At 55.3% G+C, this 20,659-nt stretch overlaps 1 protein-coding gene across 3 annotated transcripts in view; it reads right to left on the bottom strand.

Annotated features, from left to right (window-relative positions):
• OLFM1 (olfactomedin 1) overlaps positions 1-18,401 on the bottom strand; it is a 31,353-nt gene extending 12,952 nt beyond the window's left edge. The window contains exons 1-3 of one of the 3 annotated variants that reach the window (XM_084494215.1): positions 17,888-18,401; positions 5,479-5,628; positions 288-443 (exon numbers count right to left, since the gene is read on the bottom strand). In XM_084494215.1, the coding sequence (XP_084350341.1) occupies positions 288-443; positions 5,479-5,628; positions 17,888-17,953 (372 nt within the window). In that variant the 5' untranslated portion in view covers positions 17,954-18,401. Of the gene's footprint in view, positions 1-287; positions 444-5,478; positions 5,629-7,592; positions 8,022-17,887 lie in introns of those variants that run through there. The other 2 variants (XM_084494216.1, XM_084494214.1) reach the window with 2 other exon arrangements.
• Positions 18,402-20,659: the final 2,258 nt, after the last annotated feature.

The raw sequence follows: 20,659 nt of genomic DNA, 5'->3' as shown, positions 1-20,659 counted from the left end.
CCAGCTCTGCCTGGCCTCATCCTGCCCAGGCTCTCCCAGCACGGAGCCCAGCCTCGTTGGGGCACCGCCAGCCTGTGGGTATGGCAACATGGGGATTCAGGGTTTTACCCTGCAGAAAAAATGCTCCGTGGCAGAGGAAGCAATCCTACAGCCTGGATCTAGCCCTGCTTTGGGCAGGAGGGTGGCTGGGTGGCCACGAGCACAGCAAAGCAGGGCTGGGGACACAGCGCGCGCCCCGTGGCATCGCCAGCCACGGCTCGGTTAAGCGGATTGGAAAGCACACCTACCTTAAACTGCCTTGCCAGGTGCTGCTTGTGGCTTTCTTCCACTTGCTTGAATTTGGATTCCAGTCCCCTCATCTGGTTTTCCATCTTCTCCACATACTGTAGGTCTCTCTGAGTCCGCCTGTCCAACACCTCTATCGACTGGGACATGTTTTGCACCTGTCAGACGAGAAGGGACTTGTCACGCACGAGGCACATATTCAGCAGCAGGGCAGCACTGCTCGCGGCCGAATGCAGATGCTGACATTTTCCCCGAGTCAACAAAGCTAAAGGGCAATCAGCAGATGCATTATTTACTGGCTAATCAACAGCATCTCCTCGTATTATGACCCCACGCTCCAAACCAGAGCAAAGTGGTTTCAGAAATGTTTATTCTGCTGTGCTGCAGAGAATAACACAGTGATCCCGTGTGCAAATGAGGGCTGTAGCCAAGTACGAGACGCATTAGTGGTAACGGCCTCTTTCGGTCTGGAACAGCACCCGGTGCCTGGTGCAGCACAAGGAGAGCCTATTAGCTTAACAGGAGCACATCTGACTCCGAGAACCACCTCTGCTGAGATGCACGTTATCGTTTCTTTGTGTGCATAAGTGACGCTGATTGCCTAAGTGCAAACTTTCCTCCCAGCTAGTAAAACTTGGTACCTAAACAGCCCTATGGTTTAAGCAGCATCTGCCACAAGGAATCCAGCTGTGGATTTGGGGGTGCCCCAGAGCTGAGGAATAACGGGTGCATCCCTGCCCTGTGGGTGGGTGCTGTGCCAGGCTCTTTCTTGCATCCCCCTGTGTACCCATCTGGCCCTGCTGAAGGAATGATGCAAGGTTTGGCCAGGCTCCTTGTGAGAAAAAAGCTGCTTATGGCAGAGGTGTAAGGAACAGGGGAAATGATAGCCTAAATGACCTGATTTGGAAGGCTGGCTGTCCCCTCACTTATTGAGAGATTTGCTTCTCATTTTTCAGGCTATGAGAGGGCAAACGAAGCTCTGACTTAGGCAAGTACCTAAGCACATATTTAGCATTAAACAATGGGTAAAATTAAAGGTCTTTGCTTCGGGAATGGTTGTGTTTGTACCATGTTTGGTACATTCTGGGGCTCAGCCTCTGCGTGGTGCCACCACCACTGCCAAGGTACCCATGGAAATGCCCCAGCCCTGCCAGCATTAATGGGGATAATGCCCATGTTTAAAATAAATCAGGCATCCATGCATGGTGCTGCATGGTGCCTAGCATCAAAGGCCTCCTGGTTCAAGCCTCTTCCTCTGTGGGGATCTGAGCAAAACACAAATATGAGCCAAAACGATCTCTGTGAAATGCTTCCCAGAGCCCTCCAACTCCCCTCCAACTCTGTCCCTCATGGGGCAAAACGCAGAAAGCTGAGATGGGGAAAGAAGGGTGTAAGGGCAGCGTTTCCTCCAGCAGCCCACACGGTGCTGCTGCGACTTACCTTAGAGGCTGGGACACCCGCGTGCATCGAGCAGCCTGCCTGCTGAAAGCAGCGCAGGTCAAATGCCAACTTTTGTGTCTGCGTCTCCAAAGTGATCAAAACGCCCATTGCTCATGCACGCCGACAAGAAAACTATTACAGGGAACCATTAAAAATGTATGGGCAACTGGTATTTCAAAGGCCAGGGGCAAGGAAACGTTTTGTACGACCAGCGCAACTGCCCTGGGGCTCTAATAATCGTCCTCAGCAGAGGTGAAGGTATTTGTCAGGCTGAGACCGTCCACAGGACTGGGAGGTGCCCCTTGGAGAGAGAAGAAAGGCCTCAGACAAGCCTGACTGGTCTGCAATCCCTCCTGTTAGATATCCTTATCCCATTAATCCAGTCTATCCTCCTTTGAGTCAAGCCGTATCTACGTAGCAGAATTGTTTCAACGGGTTGGAATAGGAACGACTTGTTGGGATCATACAAAATCGATCTCATTTAGTCCACTAATGCCCAGCCCCAACTTTAGGCCAAGCAATCAGATGAGCAGAGATCATAACCCAGCCCTGCAGGTGCTGAGCAGGGGGCTCCTGGCGCTGCTCCCGGATCGTGTAGAGGCAGAACAGACTGTGCTGGGAAATGAATCAGAGCAGCTCGCGCAGGCTCCTGCTCTGAATCACCTCTGGAGGAGCCTGCCTCTCCCCTGACTGCAGAGGAAATTAGCCTCCTTGCAGGGCTCTCAACTCAGACATCTAAAATTAGCCGCCGTGCTATTTTAGGGATCTGTTTTACAAGTTCAGGCTCTCACTATTTGTTGCCTGTATTGTTTTCAACCAGGCAGGATTCTGGCCAGACTGGTAAAAACTCCATCTCCGTCATTCCTAATCTCTGACAGTAATGCGTGCTTCATCATCTGGAGATCTACTTGTTTTCCTTCATTAGCATATTAAGCCCTTGATCCAGCAAAGTACTTTGGCACATGATTAGATTTCAATGAGACTGCTCATAGCTTAAACTTAAGCATGTACATAAGTGCTCTAATGAACTGAGACCTGAGGATATTGTCTCAGATTCCCTCTGCTTTATCCATTAGCTACTACCCTCAAATAGCAGCTAAAATGCTTTTTGCCCCCACTGGCTGAGCACGCACTCTCGACGTGAAACCTCATTTTCCATCAAGCTGATGAGAGAGGTATACCTGTGGTTGTCTTGGGGAAAAGAGCCCACTTCAGCGTATAAAACAGAAAATACAGGCAAAGCTTCCAGTTCTGTTCTTGTCATAAAGTCAGGATGACTTCTTTGTCATCTCGAAACATAGACCAGTCCTGATGAGCTCAGGAAGGGCAGTTCAGAGCCCATTTTGGGGGTCTGAGGTAGGATGAATGCTTAGCTTGAGCTTGGGGTAGCTGGACAAACTGATGGAGTGATAGCTTGAGACACCTTGAGGGAGATTGTTGTGATCTATGGGAAAAATTGGCAGAGAGAGGGACTCAGCCAAGGGATCACTACAAGAGAAGTCCATTTTATAAGGATTGTGGAAGGCTGAGCAGATCATTGTCCTCTCTAAATACACCTCCGAGCGAGTATCAAAGGAACAAGAAGAACTGTTTAAGCTGGAACTCAGTGCTGGCAAAGAATAAGCCTTGGCAGGAAACGAGAAGTGGTTTAACTGTCAGAGGAGGAAGTCCTCCCAGATAACAGGGCCAAAAAAAAAAAAAAATCCATTTGAAGATAAAACATAATCTGTTCGTGAACAGGATTTCGGTGACGGCTGGGTTTGGACGCAGCCCAGGATCTGGCCTCAGCACCTGACGCACGGAAGGCAGGAAGGGCTCCGCGCACGGCAGCCAAGGATGAGCTCAGGCACCTCGGTGTCCGAAGGCGGCCTGAACAGCCTGTGCGGCGGCGAGCAGACCTCGCTCATCACCTTAGCTCACTTGCACCTGCTGCTCCTCACACTGATGGGGTGCCCAGGAATCACCTGCAAGCAGCACGCCCCGTGTGCCGAGGGGAGCTGGGGTCTCGGCGGCTGGGGACCTCAAACTGCCTTCAGCCCCTGATGCCCCTGTGCGGAGATTTTCACTGAGGATGCTGTAACTGCCTTGTGCACACACACACACACACACAGGCAGCTTTCTTCTGGCTCACGAAAGCAATGCCTTATTATTTCTGTAGGTGAGTGCCAGGTTTCCTGCTTTGAAAATCCAAACAGAATTACCTCGCTGACACATTATGCTTCTTCATCTGCTGGCGGAGAGAAATCCGGAGGTGAGAGTTTTCCCATCACAAAACTAGAGGTAAAACGTCAGATTGGGGGAAGAAGCATCCAGGTCTGAAATCCTTCCTGGGGAGCTGGGAGCTCTCCGCAGCAGTTGCGTTTCCCTAAAGGGATTTTCGTTTCAGCCTTGATCGAGATCAGATGTCTGGCACCAAGAGCCCACTCTTTATTTTGGGGGTTTGATATGGGTTAGCGTAGGAGTGAGATGCAGACAGATCCGCAGGCAGGTAGCACATCCCCAGAACGCACGCCTTCATGTACTGCTCCCCCCTCGCTTTATCCACTCGCAGCCGGAGAGCTGCCCAAGGGAAAAAATCCCCGAGCGTTTCCACCCTCCGCAGTGCACCTGCTGGTATCCCAGGGCTGCTGCGCCCTGCTCGCCTGCCCATTAGCAGAGGGCGTTGGGTCAAACCCTACTTGTTTTCTGCATGTGAGCAGTTCTGGGAACGCGAGCGGGCTCTGACTGCCACAGCAGCTGCTAGCACAATGCCTGCTGCCTCTCAGACAAATGTGCTGCCGGACCAATTGCCGGTGTTGCTTAGAGAAATAAAGGCTTGAGTGCGATTATTTTTAGAAGCCTATGACATACCGAAGAGCTGTTTAAGGGCTAAGTGTTTTCTGTCTGAGTTTATTGTCCTTATCACGTAGGAGAATCAGTTAAGTGTAGGTTTAATGCTGTTATGAGTTCCTAATACATCAACTTCCCGAGAGCATCAGGGTGGAAGTTATTTTGTCATGCACAACACACGCCAACGTAGCATTAGGGCACAAAGGATAATTACACATCCAGCACACGAGTCCACTTATATTTTAAAGAGAAGAGGACCATTTCGCATGAAGCGGCATTTCTTCAATGAAATCTATTATCTGGAAAATTTCTTGTTATCAGGAGCGTTTCCCTAATGAGATTCTTTGATCTCTTCGGACAGCAGACTATTAAAAACTAATCAAGTGGATGTCAGCATTAGAAAGAAAACCACTAACTGTCATTTCTGTAATATTTGATGTTGACAGCTCGTAGTGTTCTAGTCGACCTTTTCTTTTTTTTTTTTTTTTTTAATATCAGCTTGGCTAAGAGTGCACGGGCTTTGGTTTTTTAATTCTCTCTCCTCTCATCTTGTTGAGACTCATCCTTTCAAACAGCTTGTGTTAATGTAATGGAAAAAAAAAAAAAAGCAAGTTACACCCTTTTATAAAAAAAAAAAAAAAAAGAAAACAACTGATGTGATTCAATATCGTTGCTTTGATCTCAGCAGTTTTAACCTGACCTCAGGCCACGGTCCCTTTTCCTCTGTGCCTCAGAAATATTTAGACATTCGTCCTCCCGGCTGATTATTCCCCACTGCACACCTGGGGACAGCGACAGTACGGGAGGGCTGGCCCAAGGGGGCTGTCCTTTCTGGAAACGAAGGCTCAGCCCAACTCTCTCGTGTTTTTACCCCCTGTGCCATGTCAAACCAAACCACCTTGCCCAGAACGGGTCAGCCGTTACCTTTTCTAATAGTTGTCTCAGCTGCTTTGTCCTGGCATCACGCGAGCACATCGTCTGTTGAGGTGCCACCACTGTGCATATACAACGTCCCTCGCTATCCTGGGCAGAGCTGTAGACCTGCCAGCTTTCCTCTGGGTTGGTAGGCAACACCTAATTAACACAGGGAAAGATGGGTTAAGTCAAGGGAGGGAGGGGTGGGGGAGATGAACGAGGAAGAGGAGGGAGGAAGCAGCACGGACTGAAGGATACTGGGGTTGTGCAGCAAGCGGAGGGAGCTCCTCCGAGGGCCCAGCCAGCAGAATTCACTTGTAATGCAAAAATATGGATTGGGGACAAATAAAGGAAGGGTCTGAAAGGGAGAGCAAGAGCTGAAGCAGACAGGGCAATGCAAAGGGGAAGCAGGGACAGGAGGAAAGGCGTGCTGCAGAGGGGGTGGGCAGCGTGCTGTAAGGCACCGAGTGCAGCGGGGTGCCGAGCCGGTGGGAAATCTGCTGCCCGGCTGTCATTACAGAGCACTCATCTTCTCCTTGACACCGGGAGAAGGATGTGCCCGAGCTAACAGGGGGCGTACGGTGTCCTGGCTGAGCGCTGAGCAGTGATCAATGAGCATCTGCAGAGCTCTCCTGGAGCCGGCGACAGGAAAATCAGCTCTTCTGAGGAAGCAGATACCGGGAGTTACGTTTCCCCCGTCCTCTGCCAGGTTCACCAGGACAGCCACTTCTCTCCAAACAATCTGTGGGTCCCAGGCAGGGAAACCCTGGTGCTGTGCCCCACAAAGCACACCTGCAGTGAAAGGATGCAGGATCGGAGCCTCCGTCAGAGCTTCCAGGACGCAGCGCAGAAAGGGAGCCCAGCCCCAAACACAGCATATGCCCCAGCCCCCCCCTCGTGCCCCTTGTGCTCTCCAAAGCTCTCTGATCTTAATTTCCCTTTGATCTCGCAGCACTTTACAAAATACATTATTTAATCACAATTCAGCCTCCGCTCACTTTGAAGGTGCCACTGTTTTGCCAACCGAAAGGGAAATGTTCTTTCTACAATTTTAATACATTACAAATAACCTTGCACATACCCATGTGGACAGACGCGCACTGAGAGGCAGCTAGCAGACAGACAAACAATTTGATTCTCTAGCAAAAGCAACCAGAAATAATAACAATAATAATAAAAAAAAGGTCTCATCATCCCTGGTAACACGGAAAAAAAAAAAAAAAACTAGCTTCATTCACAACCAGCAGAGCCACTACATTAAATACTCATCCTGGAACAGTAGAGCTGAAATACGTTAGCTCTTTTCTAAGGCACGAGCATGCAGCCTGGAGGCGAAAGATTCCCATTTTTTCCTGCTCCGGGAAGACAAGGCAGAGGGGTTGTTTTCCTCAGCCATTTCCAAAGTGGCAAGACCAGCCACCATAGCAGCCCTCCAGCATGGGAGGCATCAGGCACGACCGAAATACACCGCAACTCCTCTGCTGCATTTTCCATCCCATTAACGACTATTGATTAAAGGCAGGGAAGCAAACGAGACCCTGCGGGACTCGCACCTGCTGTCCCGAGCCGCTTCGCCAGGCGACGGCGGAGCAGCGCCGAGGGAAACTTTGCAATCCCCTGGCTGGAGGCAGGGCAAAGCCCCCCCCCAGTTTGCCCAGGGCTGGGGATGGATGAACCCCAGAGCAGAACTGGCGGCGCCTCCCACACCGCCACCCCACTCCCCCATCTCCTGCCAGCCCCCGCGACCCCAAACCGACCTGACCGTGCCTGCACGGCACGGGGGGGGGGCACTGGCAAAGCACCCCCCTGGGTGATGCCCCCATCACCCGAGGGGCAGCAGCGCTGCCTCCCCCCGGGGGCGCTGCTCTTTGCAGCGAGGGGGCTCCCGCTGGGTCTGCCGTGAGGGGGGTGGCAAGGACAAACCCAGACAGCCCGAGGGGGGGTCCCGGGGCGGGATTTAGCCAAGGAGAGATTTTGGCGACCCGGGGGGCACCCGGGTGGGGAGGGACAGGTTGGCCAGGGAGGAGCGGGGCGAGAGCCGGGGCGCAGCCACCCCCGGAGGCAGGGATGCTCCGGGCAGACCCCGACCCCCCCGCAGCCCCCTCCCGGCCCCCGGCACTTACTCCCGTGCTGCGATCCAAGGTGCCGCCCGAGGCCGCCGTGAGTTTGGTGGTGTTGAGCCCCACGAGGGAGGGCAGCGTCTGCGACATCCAGTTGGTGATCATGGCCATGGTGCTGAGGACCACTCCAATCTTGAGTAAAGGCACAGACATGTCTGCGGGGGGGGGCGCCGCGCACCCTTCATTCTGCACCGGCGCCGGGCTCCATGCCGCTGGGGACGGGCTGCGCCAGCCGCCCGACCACCGCCACCGCCTCTCGCCGCCTGCCCATCGTCCACAACCTCGCCACGGCCCTGCCCGGGGCTACCGAGGATGCTGAAGGTGCTGGAAGCGGTGCTGGAAGCGGTGCCGGTGCCGGAGTCGGTCCCGGAGCGGGGCTGCCTCCCTGCGCCCGCCGCCACCGGGCGCGCCCCAGCCGGAGCGGAGCGGCTGCAGGAGGAGGGACGGGACCGGGAGGGAGGGGCAGGGTGGGTGGAGGGGAGGGGAGGGGAGGGGGAGAGCCCAGGCAGCCGGAGAGGCTGCGGAGGGCGGGTGGGAGGCAGAGTGGAGAGGGGGAGAGGGAGGGGAGAAGGGATTTGGGGAGGGGAGAAAAGGTTTGGGGAGGGGAGAAGGGGTTTGGGGAGGGGAAGGGGGAGCGGGGATTTGGGGGAGGGCGAGAGATTTGCTTTTGGGAAGGGGAGAGGAAAAGGTTTAGGGAGGGGGGGAAAGAACAGGGGAGAAGGGGATGGATTTGGGGAGCGGGGAAAAGGAGTTGGGGAGAGGAGGAAAGATTTGGGGAGAAAGGGGAAAATTGGGGGGGGGAAGGGGAAAGAGCCGGGGAGCCGGTACGATGTGGTGGTGGGGAAAAGGAGCTGGGGAGAGAGGAAAAGACCTGGGGGGGGGAGAAGGCGGGAGGAAAAGAGCCCGGGGAGGGTCGCGGGCGGGGGCCGGGGCCGGGGGGCGGCTCCCCGCTGCGGCGCGGCGCTGCGGTGCCCCCTGCCGGCTGCCGGGGAGGGGGGGGGGCGTGGGGAGCTGCGGGGCCAGGGTGCGGGAATGGGGGGCTGGAGGGCGAACAGCCCCCTCGGGGACCCTATGGAAGACCCCTCCTGGCCGAGAGGCTGCTTCTCCGGGGGACAAAAGGGAGCTGCTGGCCACCGGGGGGAGCCAGGAGCAGCCCTCTGGAGCCGTGCCCCCCCTGTGAATACTCAGGTGTAGGGGGCTCCCCGACAAACCACGAGGTGTGGGACCCAGGGGAGGCACCTGGTGGTCTCCAGGCCCGCAGCCCCCTTCCCCCTCCCCGGGTTGTGGTGTATCGGAGCATCCCCCACGTTCCTGCACGCCCCCTCGCCATGCTGCAGCCTCAGCCCGTGGCACACCACGCAGGAGCTAAACCCCAATATGCCAGGCAATCAGCCTGCCCTCCAGCTGGCAATGCCACCCCTCGTGCTGCTCTCGCCCCACTCCCAGCAGGCAGGGTTGTATGGCCAGGGGAGGTGGGACAGCACTGGGTGCCCCCAAAACATCCCCCAAACGTCCTGCAGTTGGAAGAAACCTGGTTGCTGTGCCTGGGGTGGCTCGGAGGCAAACCCCGATGAGAAACCCCGTGGGCTGTTAGACTGAACAGGGTGGTGGCTTTGCCCCATGCAGCTCCTCTGCACTGAGACAGCACTCATTTGTGACCCCCCCAAAGGGGTTTGCAGAACTGCCCCAGTGGCTTCAGAGCCAAAAGTCCCCAGGCAGCAGAGAGCTGAGGTACCCTGCACACCCACCCTAAACAAACCTTAACCACTCAGGGAAAAGTGAATTGTGAAGTCGATCCCCTGGCCCTCTCCAGAGGATAAAAGTGATGCCCCTTGCTCCACCGGCACAGCACCGGCCTCAGCACAATGAAGCAGCCACCATGGCCCTGCAACAAAGACCCCCAGCCTGGCTGGGACCCGTAGGGGTCTGATCTGACGAGGTCCAAATCTGCCCCCTCTGGCACTGTTCCCCCCATGGCACAGCTCCTGGGGGTGGCGGGTGTCACAGCTGTGAGAGCACTGAGGGGCACCCCAAAGCTGTGACCCCCCAGGATTTCCTTGCCATACAGCGCCCAGACTGGTGTGCACAGCAAATCCCAAATGGGGAAGCAAGAAACTGTCCTAAAATGCATTCGCAGCAGAGCTGGCGTGTCCCTAAAGGCACCTTGCCCCTGGCTGGGGACCTTGCCCTTAGCTTGGGATTGCCCCAGTGCCCCCCAGCACTGCTGCTCTGGGCAGAGAGACCAGGGATGGATGACAGCAGAGTGGAGCTGTTTCTGCAGCGAGAGCGAGGGAGTTTCAGGGAAGCACTGAGTGTACATGCAGCAAGTCCACCAGGTGGAGAAAAAGAGATGAGTTTGAGCGTGAGCGCGGATGCCAGGTCGGATCCTGCCCCTCTGGCAGCGCAGCAGCAGAATTGGATGCTGTTAGCTGGGCGGCACTGCCTGGTGCATGTCACGGCTGCGGCATCTGGGGCACAATTCCCTTTCCTCGCTGCCCAGCAACCTCAACCCTGGCATCCCTGCCCTTTTCCCCACTGTTCAGGACAGACCAGCGCTAACCCCGGTAAGGCAGCCAGCCGACAGGTCCATCTGCTGTGCTGAAATCAGTGAGAAAACCACTCCTGCCCTCTGGGTCAGAAATTGTCCTGCTCAGGGCTCCTGAATTAGCTAAACTACTTCGATCCCATGAAATGGGCTTTACCCAGACCCAGGTTTTCCTCAGGTTTTGGGGCATCCCTTCCATGGCAAAACTGCTGTCAGCTTGTGCAGAGTTGTGCCTGTGAAGGGAGTCAACACCAAGGAGGTGTTTCAGGCTCTGCAGGATCAGGTTCTTTAGGCAAAAGCCTTGCATGACTTCGATATTTTAGAAAAAAATCGCAGCTCCTGTTCTGCCTCAGTTCGGCCTGTGCTGCTCTGAGCAGGTGCTCGTGCTGTGCTCAGACCCTGGTGGCTGATCTCATACCGTGTAAAACACCGGAGTGCTACGCTTAAATCCTCCCAATGTTCATTTTGAAGCTGAGTTTGTAGGTAAAGTTTGTCCCTCGTATTTGTCTACTCCACACACATACAAAGGACTTAGACCTACGGACCCATTATTAATTAAAGTAGTATTCACTGAAGGAAAAAACACCCCTGTGCCCTGCTGGGGCTTCCACCAGAACTGAAGAAACATTCCTTTCCACCACACACACCTGATTTCATTCACGTGCCCTTCAAATGCAATGATTAAAGCTTCTGCAGGTGGGGACAGCAGGGCTCAGAGCCACTGGCCCCTGCCATGCAAGGAGGGGCCCAGCACCAGGACCCCTGTGCAATTCCCCAGCCCACCCCCAGCAACCAGCGGTGCTGCTCCGGCCACTTGGCGTGGAGCCCTCTGGAAACGTGGGAGAAATCAGTCTGAATTTGCTGCTTTTGCTTCCATTAGTGGTGAAATAGCCAAGAGAAGCAGGGTCTTGGGAGTCTTTGCTGCTAACATAAGGGGCGTAAAGGGAGGGACAGCATGAGACCCACGGTTCTCCCACACCTTTGCAGAAAGGTCGGTGCCTGGATGCACTGATAGCTGAGCAGGGTGGTGCTGAGCCCTCAGGACCCAGCTGTGCCTGCAGAGAGCCAGGGCCCTTCTCCATGGCAAGGCCACACAAGTTTAGCCCACAACATTGGGGTCAAAGCAGGACCTGGCCCACAAGAGGTCCCCAGAAGTGCCTCCCTTCTCCTTTCTCAGGGATGAAAGGTTTTCGGAGGCAAGAGGTGGTGCTGGCTGCTGCGCTCGGAGATACTGCTGGTCACCCCGGGCTGTGCTAGCTCGTGGGCAGCAGGAAAATGACTTGGGTCACCTCCATGCCCAAAGCAAATGACCTGCAGATGTGGAAAGCGCTTTCCTGCCCCAATGGCTTGCCCAGTTTTAAAAGCCTAGCACGAGAATAAAACCAAAGAAAGCAAAGGCAACAAAAAACAGTGAGGGCACGAATCTGCTGTAGGAGCCCAGCATTCACTGATGGGCCTTCCAGGATCTGGCCCTTAAAGAGCAACTTCCCACCGTAACATCTGCTGAAATCTCCTCAGTGCCAGTTTGCCAAGCTGGTTGAGCTCACCTTTCTCCTGATCGCTTTGCTTTGTCTCACCCAGGGCATCGCCTTGAAAAAAAGGCTCCTGATGTTCCTGAGTTCTCCCCGTGCCCTCCCTCCCTGCAAGACCCGTGCGCTGCTGTGCACCTCGCGGGTGCCCCGAGGAGAGGAGGGCTGCTGGCAGCAGCGAGCAAATAGCAGGAGAGGACGAAGAGTTGGGGAACAAAAGATGCTACTCACACGCATGTTTTCTGAGCAGGGACAGAGAGAGAAAAGCAAATAAGAGAGTCTCCCGAAAGAGCTGCTTGGGGGAAAATTCCACCGCTTGGTTTGTTTTCCTGGGGCAACGCAAAACGGGAGCGGGTGCTGCAAGGAGACCCACGAGGGTCAGTGTCCGCAGAAACCCCACGCGTGTGCATGTGTGTGCACGTGTGTGCGTGTGCACACGGTGGTCATTGTCTCCCTCTCCTGGCTGGTTCCGAGAAGAGGTGCCGAAGTCTCCGCCACCACCAAGCTTCAGTGGAGCTGGTGCCCGCAGACCCCAAGCAGAGCGCTCCGCAGACGGCACGGGGAGCGAAGGGGGCTCCCTTCAGATGCATACACCAAATTTTAGCAGCCTCAGCTCTTGCTGTTGCTCCCAGCTGGCTCAGCTCAGCTGGCACCCGGCATCCACAGCAGGGACTGGTCCCATTGTGCTGGTTGCCCACAGCACCCAGGGCAGGGCCCAGCACCTTTCCCAGTGTCCAGCAGCTTTCTGGAGCTGTGTAACCTCAGGGATTCTGCTTTGGCACTTGGGTTAAGGGTCTTTTCTTCAGAACTCGTCTCTGTAGATGCTGGACAGGCTGTGAACCCACCTCTGGTGGTCTTTGCTGACCCCTGGCATCCCTCCCGGCAGCCTCTGGTTCCTATTCCTGCCCCACCTCCGGGTGCCGCAGCTCCTGCAAAGCCACGGGGACTGTGTGCAGGTGGGAGAGCAGCAGGGTGGAGGGGACCCACCCTCTGCCTGCCATCACACACGGATGGGGAGAGCACCCTGCGAGCCAGGGCGAGGTGCTGAGCTCCCTGGCACCAGCGGCAGAAAGCCCTGGGGATGCTGAGCAGCTCCGCAGGGCCTTTGGGCTGAGGTTAAGGAGCTGTCAGGGCTCTGAGCCCACCCCAGCATCACATGAGGCATCGCTGTGCCCCCCTGCTCTCTGCCTGGCACTCAGGGGCTAAGGGGACAAGGACGATGTTCCCCTTCCCTCAACTTGGTGAAAGTTCTTCCCTTGCATTCCCCATCACCTCTGCTTGTGGCAGGGGGTATCCAAAATCCCTCTGCACCGGTATATGGGCACTGAAGAGCTCCAGGTCCACATTTCCTTTCCCTTTTGGCCGTTTTTCTCACTTTTGGCTGTTTTTGTCACTCATACCAGCTTGCCTCAGCCCTGGAGCTGGATGCTGCCATCTCAGCACTGCACCAGCACAGAGCTGACCGTTCTCTTCCCATCATGGGCAGGTTTTGGATGGACAGACGGGGAAAGCAAAGAAAGAGAACAGCACTTAAAGACCCCGAAGTGCTCTGGAAACAGTGTCCCCAGTGCCCCAGGTGGCAGCCAGCTCCCAGTGCTGCACCTTGCCCCTAGAGCAGCCACATTTGGGGTCAGGCAACCCAATGTGCTCCAGAGAGTCCCTGCAGGAGCTGGGACACCTTCTGCACACAAAACACTCAGCGATATTTCCCTTTGGTTGTCCCACGGCGAGTAGAAACGCTCTTCTGCAGGAAGAAGACGCTCTTTGTGTTACACTGCAACCGAATAATCCCCTTTGCAGGTCTTCACTTCGCTAAATCTGTGTTTAGCTAAAGCTGCTCTTGACATTAAACCCGTGCTCTAACAGAGTGCCAGCACACGTCAGAGCCTCTGGGCGAGAGCTGAGCCCATTAAAGTCGGCACAGGTTTCAGTGGGCTCCTGTTACTCCAATGTTTTGGTTCGGAAGGATGATTTTTTTTGGCGTATCTCCCTGGGTCAGCCGCACGCCTCCAGCCAGAAAGTGCCTGTGCATCGAAAACTTGCTCCGTGCGCTGCTTGCTCGGAAACATGGCATTGTTCTGGGCAGAACAGTCCTAGACCGAGGGCTGGGCCATGCTCTCGTCCTGCTGCCCATCTGTCCAGGAGATTTTTTTTTTTTCCAATTTTGGCTGATTTTGGATGCTGCCTCCTGGCTGGGATGGGAAAAGGGGCTGGAAGCCAGGACATGGGTCCTGAGAGGGGAAGAAGCTGCACAAGGCCAAAACCCCAGACAGAGCCATCAGGAGGCAGGGACCGGGGCTCAGCTCTGGGACAGTGGCAGCGAGCAGTGCCTATGGCCCACATAAAAGGGAGAATCAGGATTTTGAGGCACTCTTTCCTTGTGGTCAGGATCTGCTGCTGCTAAGGCACAGCTTTGGCTCCGTGCCTCAGTTTCCCCAAGTGCAAGCTTCAGGAGGAACAGCAGGACCAAATCAACCTCTCGGGTACCCCTTTCCAACCCAGGTCTCCCAGAGAGCCTGACGGAGACACCTGTGGGCAACACACACCACAGGGATGCTCCTCGGTGTCCCTGTCCCTGCCCTGCTCCCGTTTGTTTGTGGCTTCCCCAGGGCAGAGCCGAGCCACCACGAATCACTCATAACCCAGGAGTTCGCTGCTGCCACAGCCGGTGCAGCCTACAGCCCGCATCCATCTAATTCATTCGGATCGTAATTAGTTTTGTATTACTTTCCTCAGTGATGCTAATACTGATTACAAGGACTGATAACTTGAGCAATAAATACAACCTGGGGCTGAAAATTACCTTTCTTTTTTTTTTTTTTTTTTATTGGTTAAAGCCGAAGTTGGCGAAATGAGACACAAATTGGTTTATGAGATGAGGCAGCTGCCTCCTGCTACAGGCTGCAGATTTGCAGCTTAATCCTGCCACTTCCACGTGTGTCTCCCTGCCAGTGGGGGGAAGAGTCTGGCCACTGGAAGGTCCCCGTGGGTCCCACAGCTGGGCAGGGGGCACTGGGACACAGCAGCTCCAGGGATGGGACATGCAGGCACATTCCCAGCCTGGTGGGACTGGCAGCTTTCCTCCTTCCCCCCAAAACAGCCCTGAGAGACCCAGCGAGCTTCTAGGAAAATCAATGGCAAAATTCTTTTTCTTTTTGTCTTGCCAAAGCCCTAAATGTTTAGTCCCTCCCCGCTCCAGGAACCAATTTCTTCCCCTGTGGTTTCAGGGATTATTGGGTATGGGAGCGTCAGGGCGCCGGCTGCCCTATGAAACTTTGAGGAACACAAAGAGCTTTCCCTGGAGGTGTACAGTCAAAGGCAGCCAGAATAAGGAGGGACAAAATGATGGGGTGGACAGACAGAGAGCATCCTGCGCCCCTGCTTTTGCTACAGCTTCCCACACCCGCCATCCTTCTGGCAGCTCTGCCCTGCACGTTACAAGCAATGCGGGGGGGCAAATCCTTAGAGTGTAGGTTGGCTCTGCTCGCTCACGGCCACCCAGTGAGCTGTCCTGGGCTCTCCTGGAGAAGAGGACCAGGACAGAAAGCCCCCTGCTTTCCTCAGTAAACCCCTGCTTTGGGCAACGGGAAAGAATCCCAGAGCATCCTGCAGGTCTCACTTGTGCTCCCCCCTCCCCCCCAATCAGCACTGCCTGCTGGGGGCACGTGGGGGCTCCTGCAATGGGTTAGGATGGAGGGGAGCGTGTAAACCTACCACCCACCTCAGGCAGGTCCCAGAGCTGGGGATGCAGCCTGCAGCGAGTGCATCCCCTCTGTGCTCTCAGGACACAGGCATCCTCCCTCCCAGCCAGGTGGATCATCAGAGGATGCTGAAGTGCCAACACATTGAAGATAACGCCCTCCCCACCACGAGAAGAGCTTTTTGGGCATCCAGCATGGTGCTGGCTGGAAGGACAGCCACGTGCTTGCCCCCTGCAACCCCTTTAAACAGCCACCCCCCCTCCCCATTTCTACCCTTCTTGCATGCTGGCCTTCCTGTGCTGCTGCAAGGAGGGAAAGCAGCGGCTTCTGCACCATCAGGGAACACTGCCTGAATCAAACACCTCTCCCCCCAAGCCTCAGTCCATCCTCCCCCGGCACGGGATCCCTGTAGGGGCAGGCAGAGACTCCACGCACGTGATGGAGATATGAAGCCGGCCCCGAACTAAACGTGGAAGACACGGAGCTGGGCGGTGCCTGGGCTGAAAGGCGTATTTGGGGATTGCATCTGGCAGCTGTGCGACTGAAATGAGATGCTAGAACTCGGTGAGGGCTCTGCAGTGCCAGGCGAGGTTGGTGAGATTGCTCCATGGGGCCTGGCAGGAGGTGGCTACCTGCAGGCACTGAGCCCTGGCTACCCCTGCGAGCCAGGAAAGTGCCCTGGCCAAACCCAGCTGGGCAAAGCCACGGCTCCAGCAGGAGCTTCAAGCCTCTGCTGGTGGCAGGGCAGGGCTGGGAGGTAGCCAGCAGTGCTCAGCTCTGCTCTCAGGGGGTTCAGTCTCCGCTCCCACCCTGCTTTAAAGTTGGGTGAGAAGTTGGCACGCTGCGCTCACGGAAAGGGAAGCAGGAGGAGGAGGAAGTCACCAGGCACAGAGGCATCCTCAGCATGAGAGGTGGTAACTCAGCATCCGTGCACGAACCACCGGAGCAGAGCAATGGGGACTGACAAAGCCAAAAGAGGGGTGGCAGCACCCAGAGGGGTGCATCAGCGGGGTCCCCACACCACAGCCACGCTCCCTGGGGCAGGCGGCGATGCTGGGGGGGGCAGCAGGGCGAGGGGTGGCCCCCACAGCACCACTTTGCTTCCCCACACAGCTGGCCATGCCCTGGGCCGGGTGCTGAGCCCCCTTTTTGCTGATTTCTGAGCGATGCTGGGGGATCGGCGGCTGCTTTGTCCGGCACGACGCATGCGCACTGCCGCGTGCCTCCTCTCGCACACAATGGGCTTCTCTCGGGCACTCACTTCCAGCTCTCCTTCCTTCATCCAGAGCCTGGATGTCTTCCCTCACCCCCAGTGAATTATTTCCCCCCCTCCTCCCCTTCTCTGGAGGGCTCCATGCAATTAAGGCAGCTCTTACTCGAGCTGTTTCATCCTGGGGGCAGCAGAAATACTCCGAGGGTGCAAAGCCCAAAGGCTTCAGCTACAGAAACTTCAGCACTAGGGCAGCGACAGGAGAGAGCATTGTCAGCAGCAGAAAGGAAGAAATAATCTACATAAAGCATCCAGGATGAGAGCCCAGCTGCTAATTGCTCCTACACTAAGAAGCCTCCATTCCTCCCCTATTTATAGCGTCTTTTTCTTTGCTTCTAGGCAGCACCACAATTAACCCCACAATCTAGAGCATCCTCTTGCAATTACTTTACTTCATTTCCCACTGTCCGTAGGAAATTAAAAAAAAAAAAACACAACACAAAAAACCCACAAAACACAACCTCGCTGCCTCTCTCTCCCCAGTGATGCTAAAGAAGTCAAATGGAGTTTTTATTTCCACTTGCCAGGGATGTGGCCGTGTGCCTCCCCTCCTGCTCCTTCCTCGCCCCCCCAGCCCCACTACTCACTCAGCGCAGGGGCCAGGAAAGTAGAGGCGAGCATTAAAATCCGGTGAGGAAAAAGAGGGGAGGGCTGAGAGGGGGGCAATAAATAGGATGCTTCTCTCTCCCCCACAAGCCTGTCACAGATGGAAGCGTTGAGGGGTGCTTAAACGTCCCCTAAAACCCGGTAAAGCTGCCCCCACGCCAGCAGCTGCACAGGCAGGGATCACCACGGGGCACTCCCAGCACGTCCCCGTGGGGACACCACGGGGACATGTGGGGACACGGGACACGCAGCCCCAAACTTCACCAAGCCGCAGGCAGCGAGGGGCCATGGAGCACCCCCTGACCCACAAACATGAGTGGGGCTGCGGGGGGGCACCGAAGGGCCCCGTGTCCCCCAGGGGGGCTGCGGGAGAGACCCCTGCCCCTTCCCCACCCCGTGCAGCCCCTCTCCTCCCCTCCCCAAACCCCTGTGCCAACACCCCCACCCTGTCCCCCCCTGGCCCCGCTGCAGGTGCACCCAGGGCACGGGCTGCAGCAAAAGGGGGGGTGGACCTGAGGGTGCAATCCCCTACTCGAGGGGGATAAATTCTTTTTATTTGAGCTCTCGAGATTTAGCAGAAAATGGCGTTGGGGAGAAAAAGGTGGGGATGGGGAGGTTGGAGGAGAAGAAGCAAGAGCGAAACCTACTTGAGTGAGTTCTGTGCCCATCAGGATGAGAAAGAAGAGGGTCAGGAGCTTGCTTGCCGGTTGCATGTCTCGCACCCCGCTCTAGGCACCTTGCATGCAGATCGCCTCCGCTCCTCCCGGCGAGCCTCCCTGTGCCGATCGCCGAGCGCCTCGCTGCCTCCTCGCTCCCCTTTATTGTACGGGTTGTTTTAATTAAAAATAAAAATAAAAAAATAATAATAGAGACAAGATGTAATTAAAAAAAAATAATGAAATAAATCGGTGATTTTTTTCCAGGCGGCTCTCAGCACCCCCAGGAAGCAATGCAAGAAATCTGCTTAGCAGAGCCTTCACTTTGCATATTTATTGGGATCCCAGGTTCTCTCCTCTGCTCTCTGGCAATTTTTTTTTTTTTTTTTAATGGCTCCCCTGCTCGAAAGACATTTGCGAGGAGAAATTCACCGGAGCACGAAACGATTATCCCTGCTATTGCCAAAAGTTTGCCGTGAAAAGGGGGAGGGGGGGGGTGATGGGGAGAGGACAGGGATTAAAAAAAAAAAAAAAAAAGAAAGGAAAGGAATTGGTAGGGCTGGCTACTGGCAGGGGATGGCTGTGGAACAGGATGTGACATCAACTAAGGCGGGGGAAATTTAACTAAACACGGCAAAGGGAGAGGGGGAACGGGCAGCCGGGGAGCGGGAGGCTCACGGATGGGGTGGGGGCGTTAACCCCCTCCCCACCAGCACCCCGGGGCAGAGGGGCTCCCGCACCCGAAGTCCCAGACCCCCAGGCGAAGCTGTGTGCCCAAATCAAACCCTCCCGGAGGGCTCTGGACACCTCTGGGAGGCTCAGACCCAAGCTCACGGCAGCAGTGGGGTGGCCGTGCTCTCGCTCAGCATCCTCTGCGCCCACCGCCCTGCCAGGGCTCTGCTGGTGGTGCCCTTCCCCTCCCCTAGGGGCTCTTCCCCTCCCCAAGGTCCCTAGGGGCTGTGCACCCCTCATTTCTCTCTCACGTGCCCTCTGAATGCTTTCCAGCCCACGGTTTTCCCAGGACCTCAGAAATGCTATTAAGTCTCTTAGGACCTGGCACTGCAGGTGCTGAGCATCACCTCCCTGCCTCAGAGGTGAGAAATGCAGTGCAGAACTTCTCTTAACGATCATCAAATGCATTAATAGAAATCGCTTGCTACCAGCCCCCAATTAACAGAGGCCCCACAAGAGGATTTTCTTTCCTTGATTGCTCATTGCAAAGGGTTTTTTTTTTTTTTTTTTTTTCTCTCTGCAGCCACGTGGCACCAGTCACTGCAGGAGGGGTCAATGGGCTCCCCGTGGGGATGAGCTGACACAGGGCATTCCCACATCCAGGGATCATCAGGGGCAGAAGTCAGGGTATTTGCAGCCCTCTGACCCTGGGCTGAGGTCCAGCAGGGACAAACAGCCAAGAAAATAATGGAGAAAAGCTTCAATGCATTGCCATCAGCAAATGGCCAGGGGAAAGCTGGGCTGTGGGCATGGCTGCTGTGGGTTTCACCAGCACCATGCATCAAGAAAATCAAGAGATTCGTTTAGGAAGAGCTCAGAAAAAGGCACTCCAGAGAACAGCCAGGGGAAAGCTGGCATGTCTGGCTATCCAACATAGATCTCTCTTTAATATACTTCCCCCAGCACCTCCCTTTAAGGTCAATGCTTTATAGCCCATAAAAACGAAGGACCTTTAAAGAGCATTAAGCTCCCCTTGACTTTAGCAGGAGGAGTGCACAGAGGCCAAAAGCATCAGTTGCCTGATGGGATCTGAACTCATCTTCCCCTGGCACCTTACCTCAGGCATCACCTGCCCCCATTGGGATCCCATCAGGATGCCCTGCCCAGGTCAGCTCCAGCCCAAGGCAGGGGAAGGCTAGAGAATTACTGACAAGTGGTACCAAAAATACTATGAAATGGCATTTTTCCCAAGAAAGCCACAGCATGCTCCCAAAGTGGCATCTCTTTTCTTCCCCCCCCCCTTTGCTTTTATACGCACCCAGCTTCATTGACCTTCATGGTAATAGTCATGGCTTGCAGCTGGGTAAACGACAAAAGCATCAGCTGTGTAATTTGTCTTAATTTATTCCTCTTTTACACTCTTTCATAATCAATGTCAAGAACCTAGTTGTAGAATGTAGGCTCTGGGCTCCCAAGGGTGAGGCCCTGCAGAGCCACCCTCCAGCCGTGTCCCTCGGAGCTCCCCTCCCAGGACGTAAATCACAGAAACCAGGAGAAATGAAAGGAAAAAACGGGCCCGGTGTGACACAGCCCAGGAGCCTGGGAACAACCCAGATCCTTTGATTCCTGCGGTGCCTTAACCAGACTTTGAAAAATACCTCCAGAAAGTTGGAAAAGGTTCAGAGCCGTGAACGTTTCGGGGTGTGGAGAACCTGCCCGTGGCGCCAGACTAAAGCAGCTCCAGCTCTCCCACCAGCTAAAGGCAGTGCTGCGAGGAGGCGGCCTGGGGGGAGCTTTCTGTACATGAAGGCTCTTTTATCTGATAAAAAAAAAAAAAAAAAAAAAGAAAGAAAAAGGTGAAGCTGGAGTCCACAGTGTGGACTGGAAGTCGGAAAAATTCTGGTTAGAATTAGGCCCTGTTTTTCCCTCGGGGGAGGATAATCAGAGTGTGAAACCACCCGGCTGGAGGCACGGTGCCTCCGCTGCTCGGCACAGTTAACTCGGAGCCAGGAGCCCTTCCCAAAGAGGCATCCCGGCCCCTCCAGAATTACAGTGCAGTCAAAGAAACTGCTGTGCAATGCAGGAGAGCAG

The sequence above is a fragment of the Aythya ferina genome (assembly GCF_964211825.1).
Source record: "Aythya ferina genome assembly, chromosome: 20".
NCBI classification, from domain to species: domain Eukaryota; kingdom Metazoa; phylum Chordata; class Aves; order Anseriformes; family Anatidae; genus Aythya; species Aythya ferina.
Note: the sequence above shows the minus strand (reverse complement) of the source record. Positions and strands in the feature narration are given on the sequence as shown.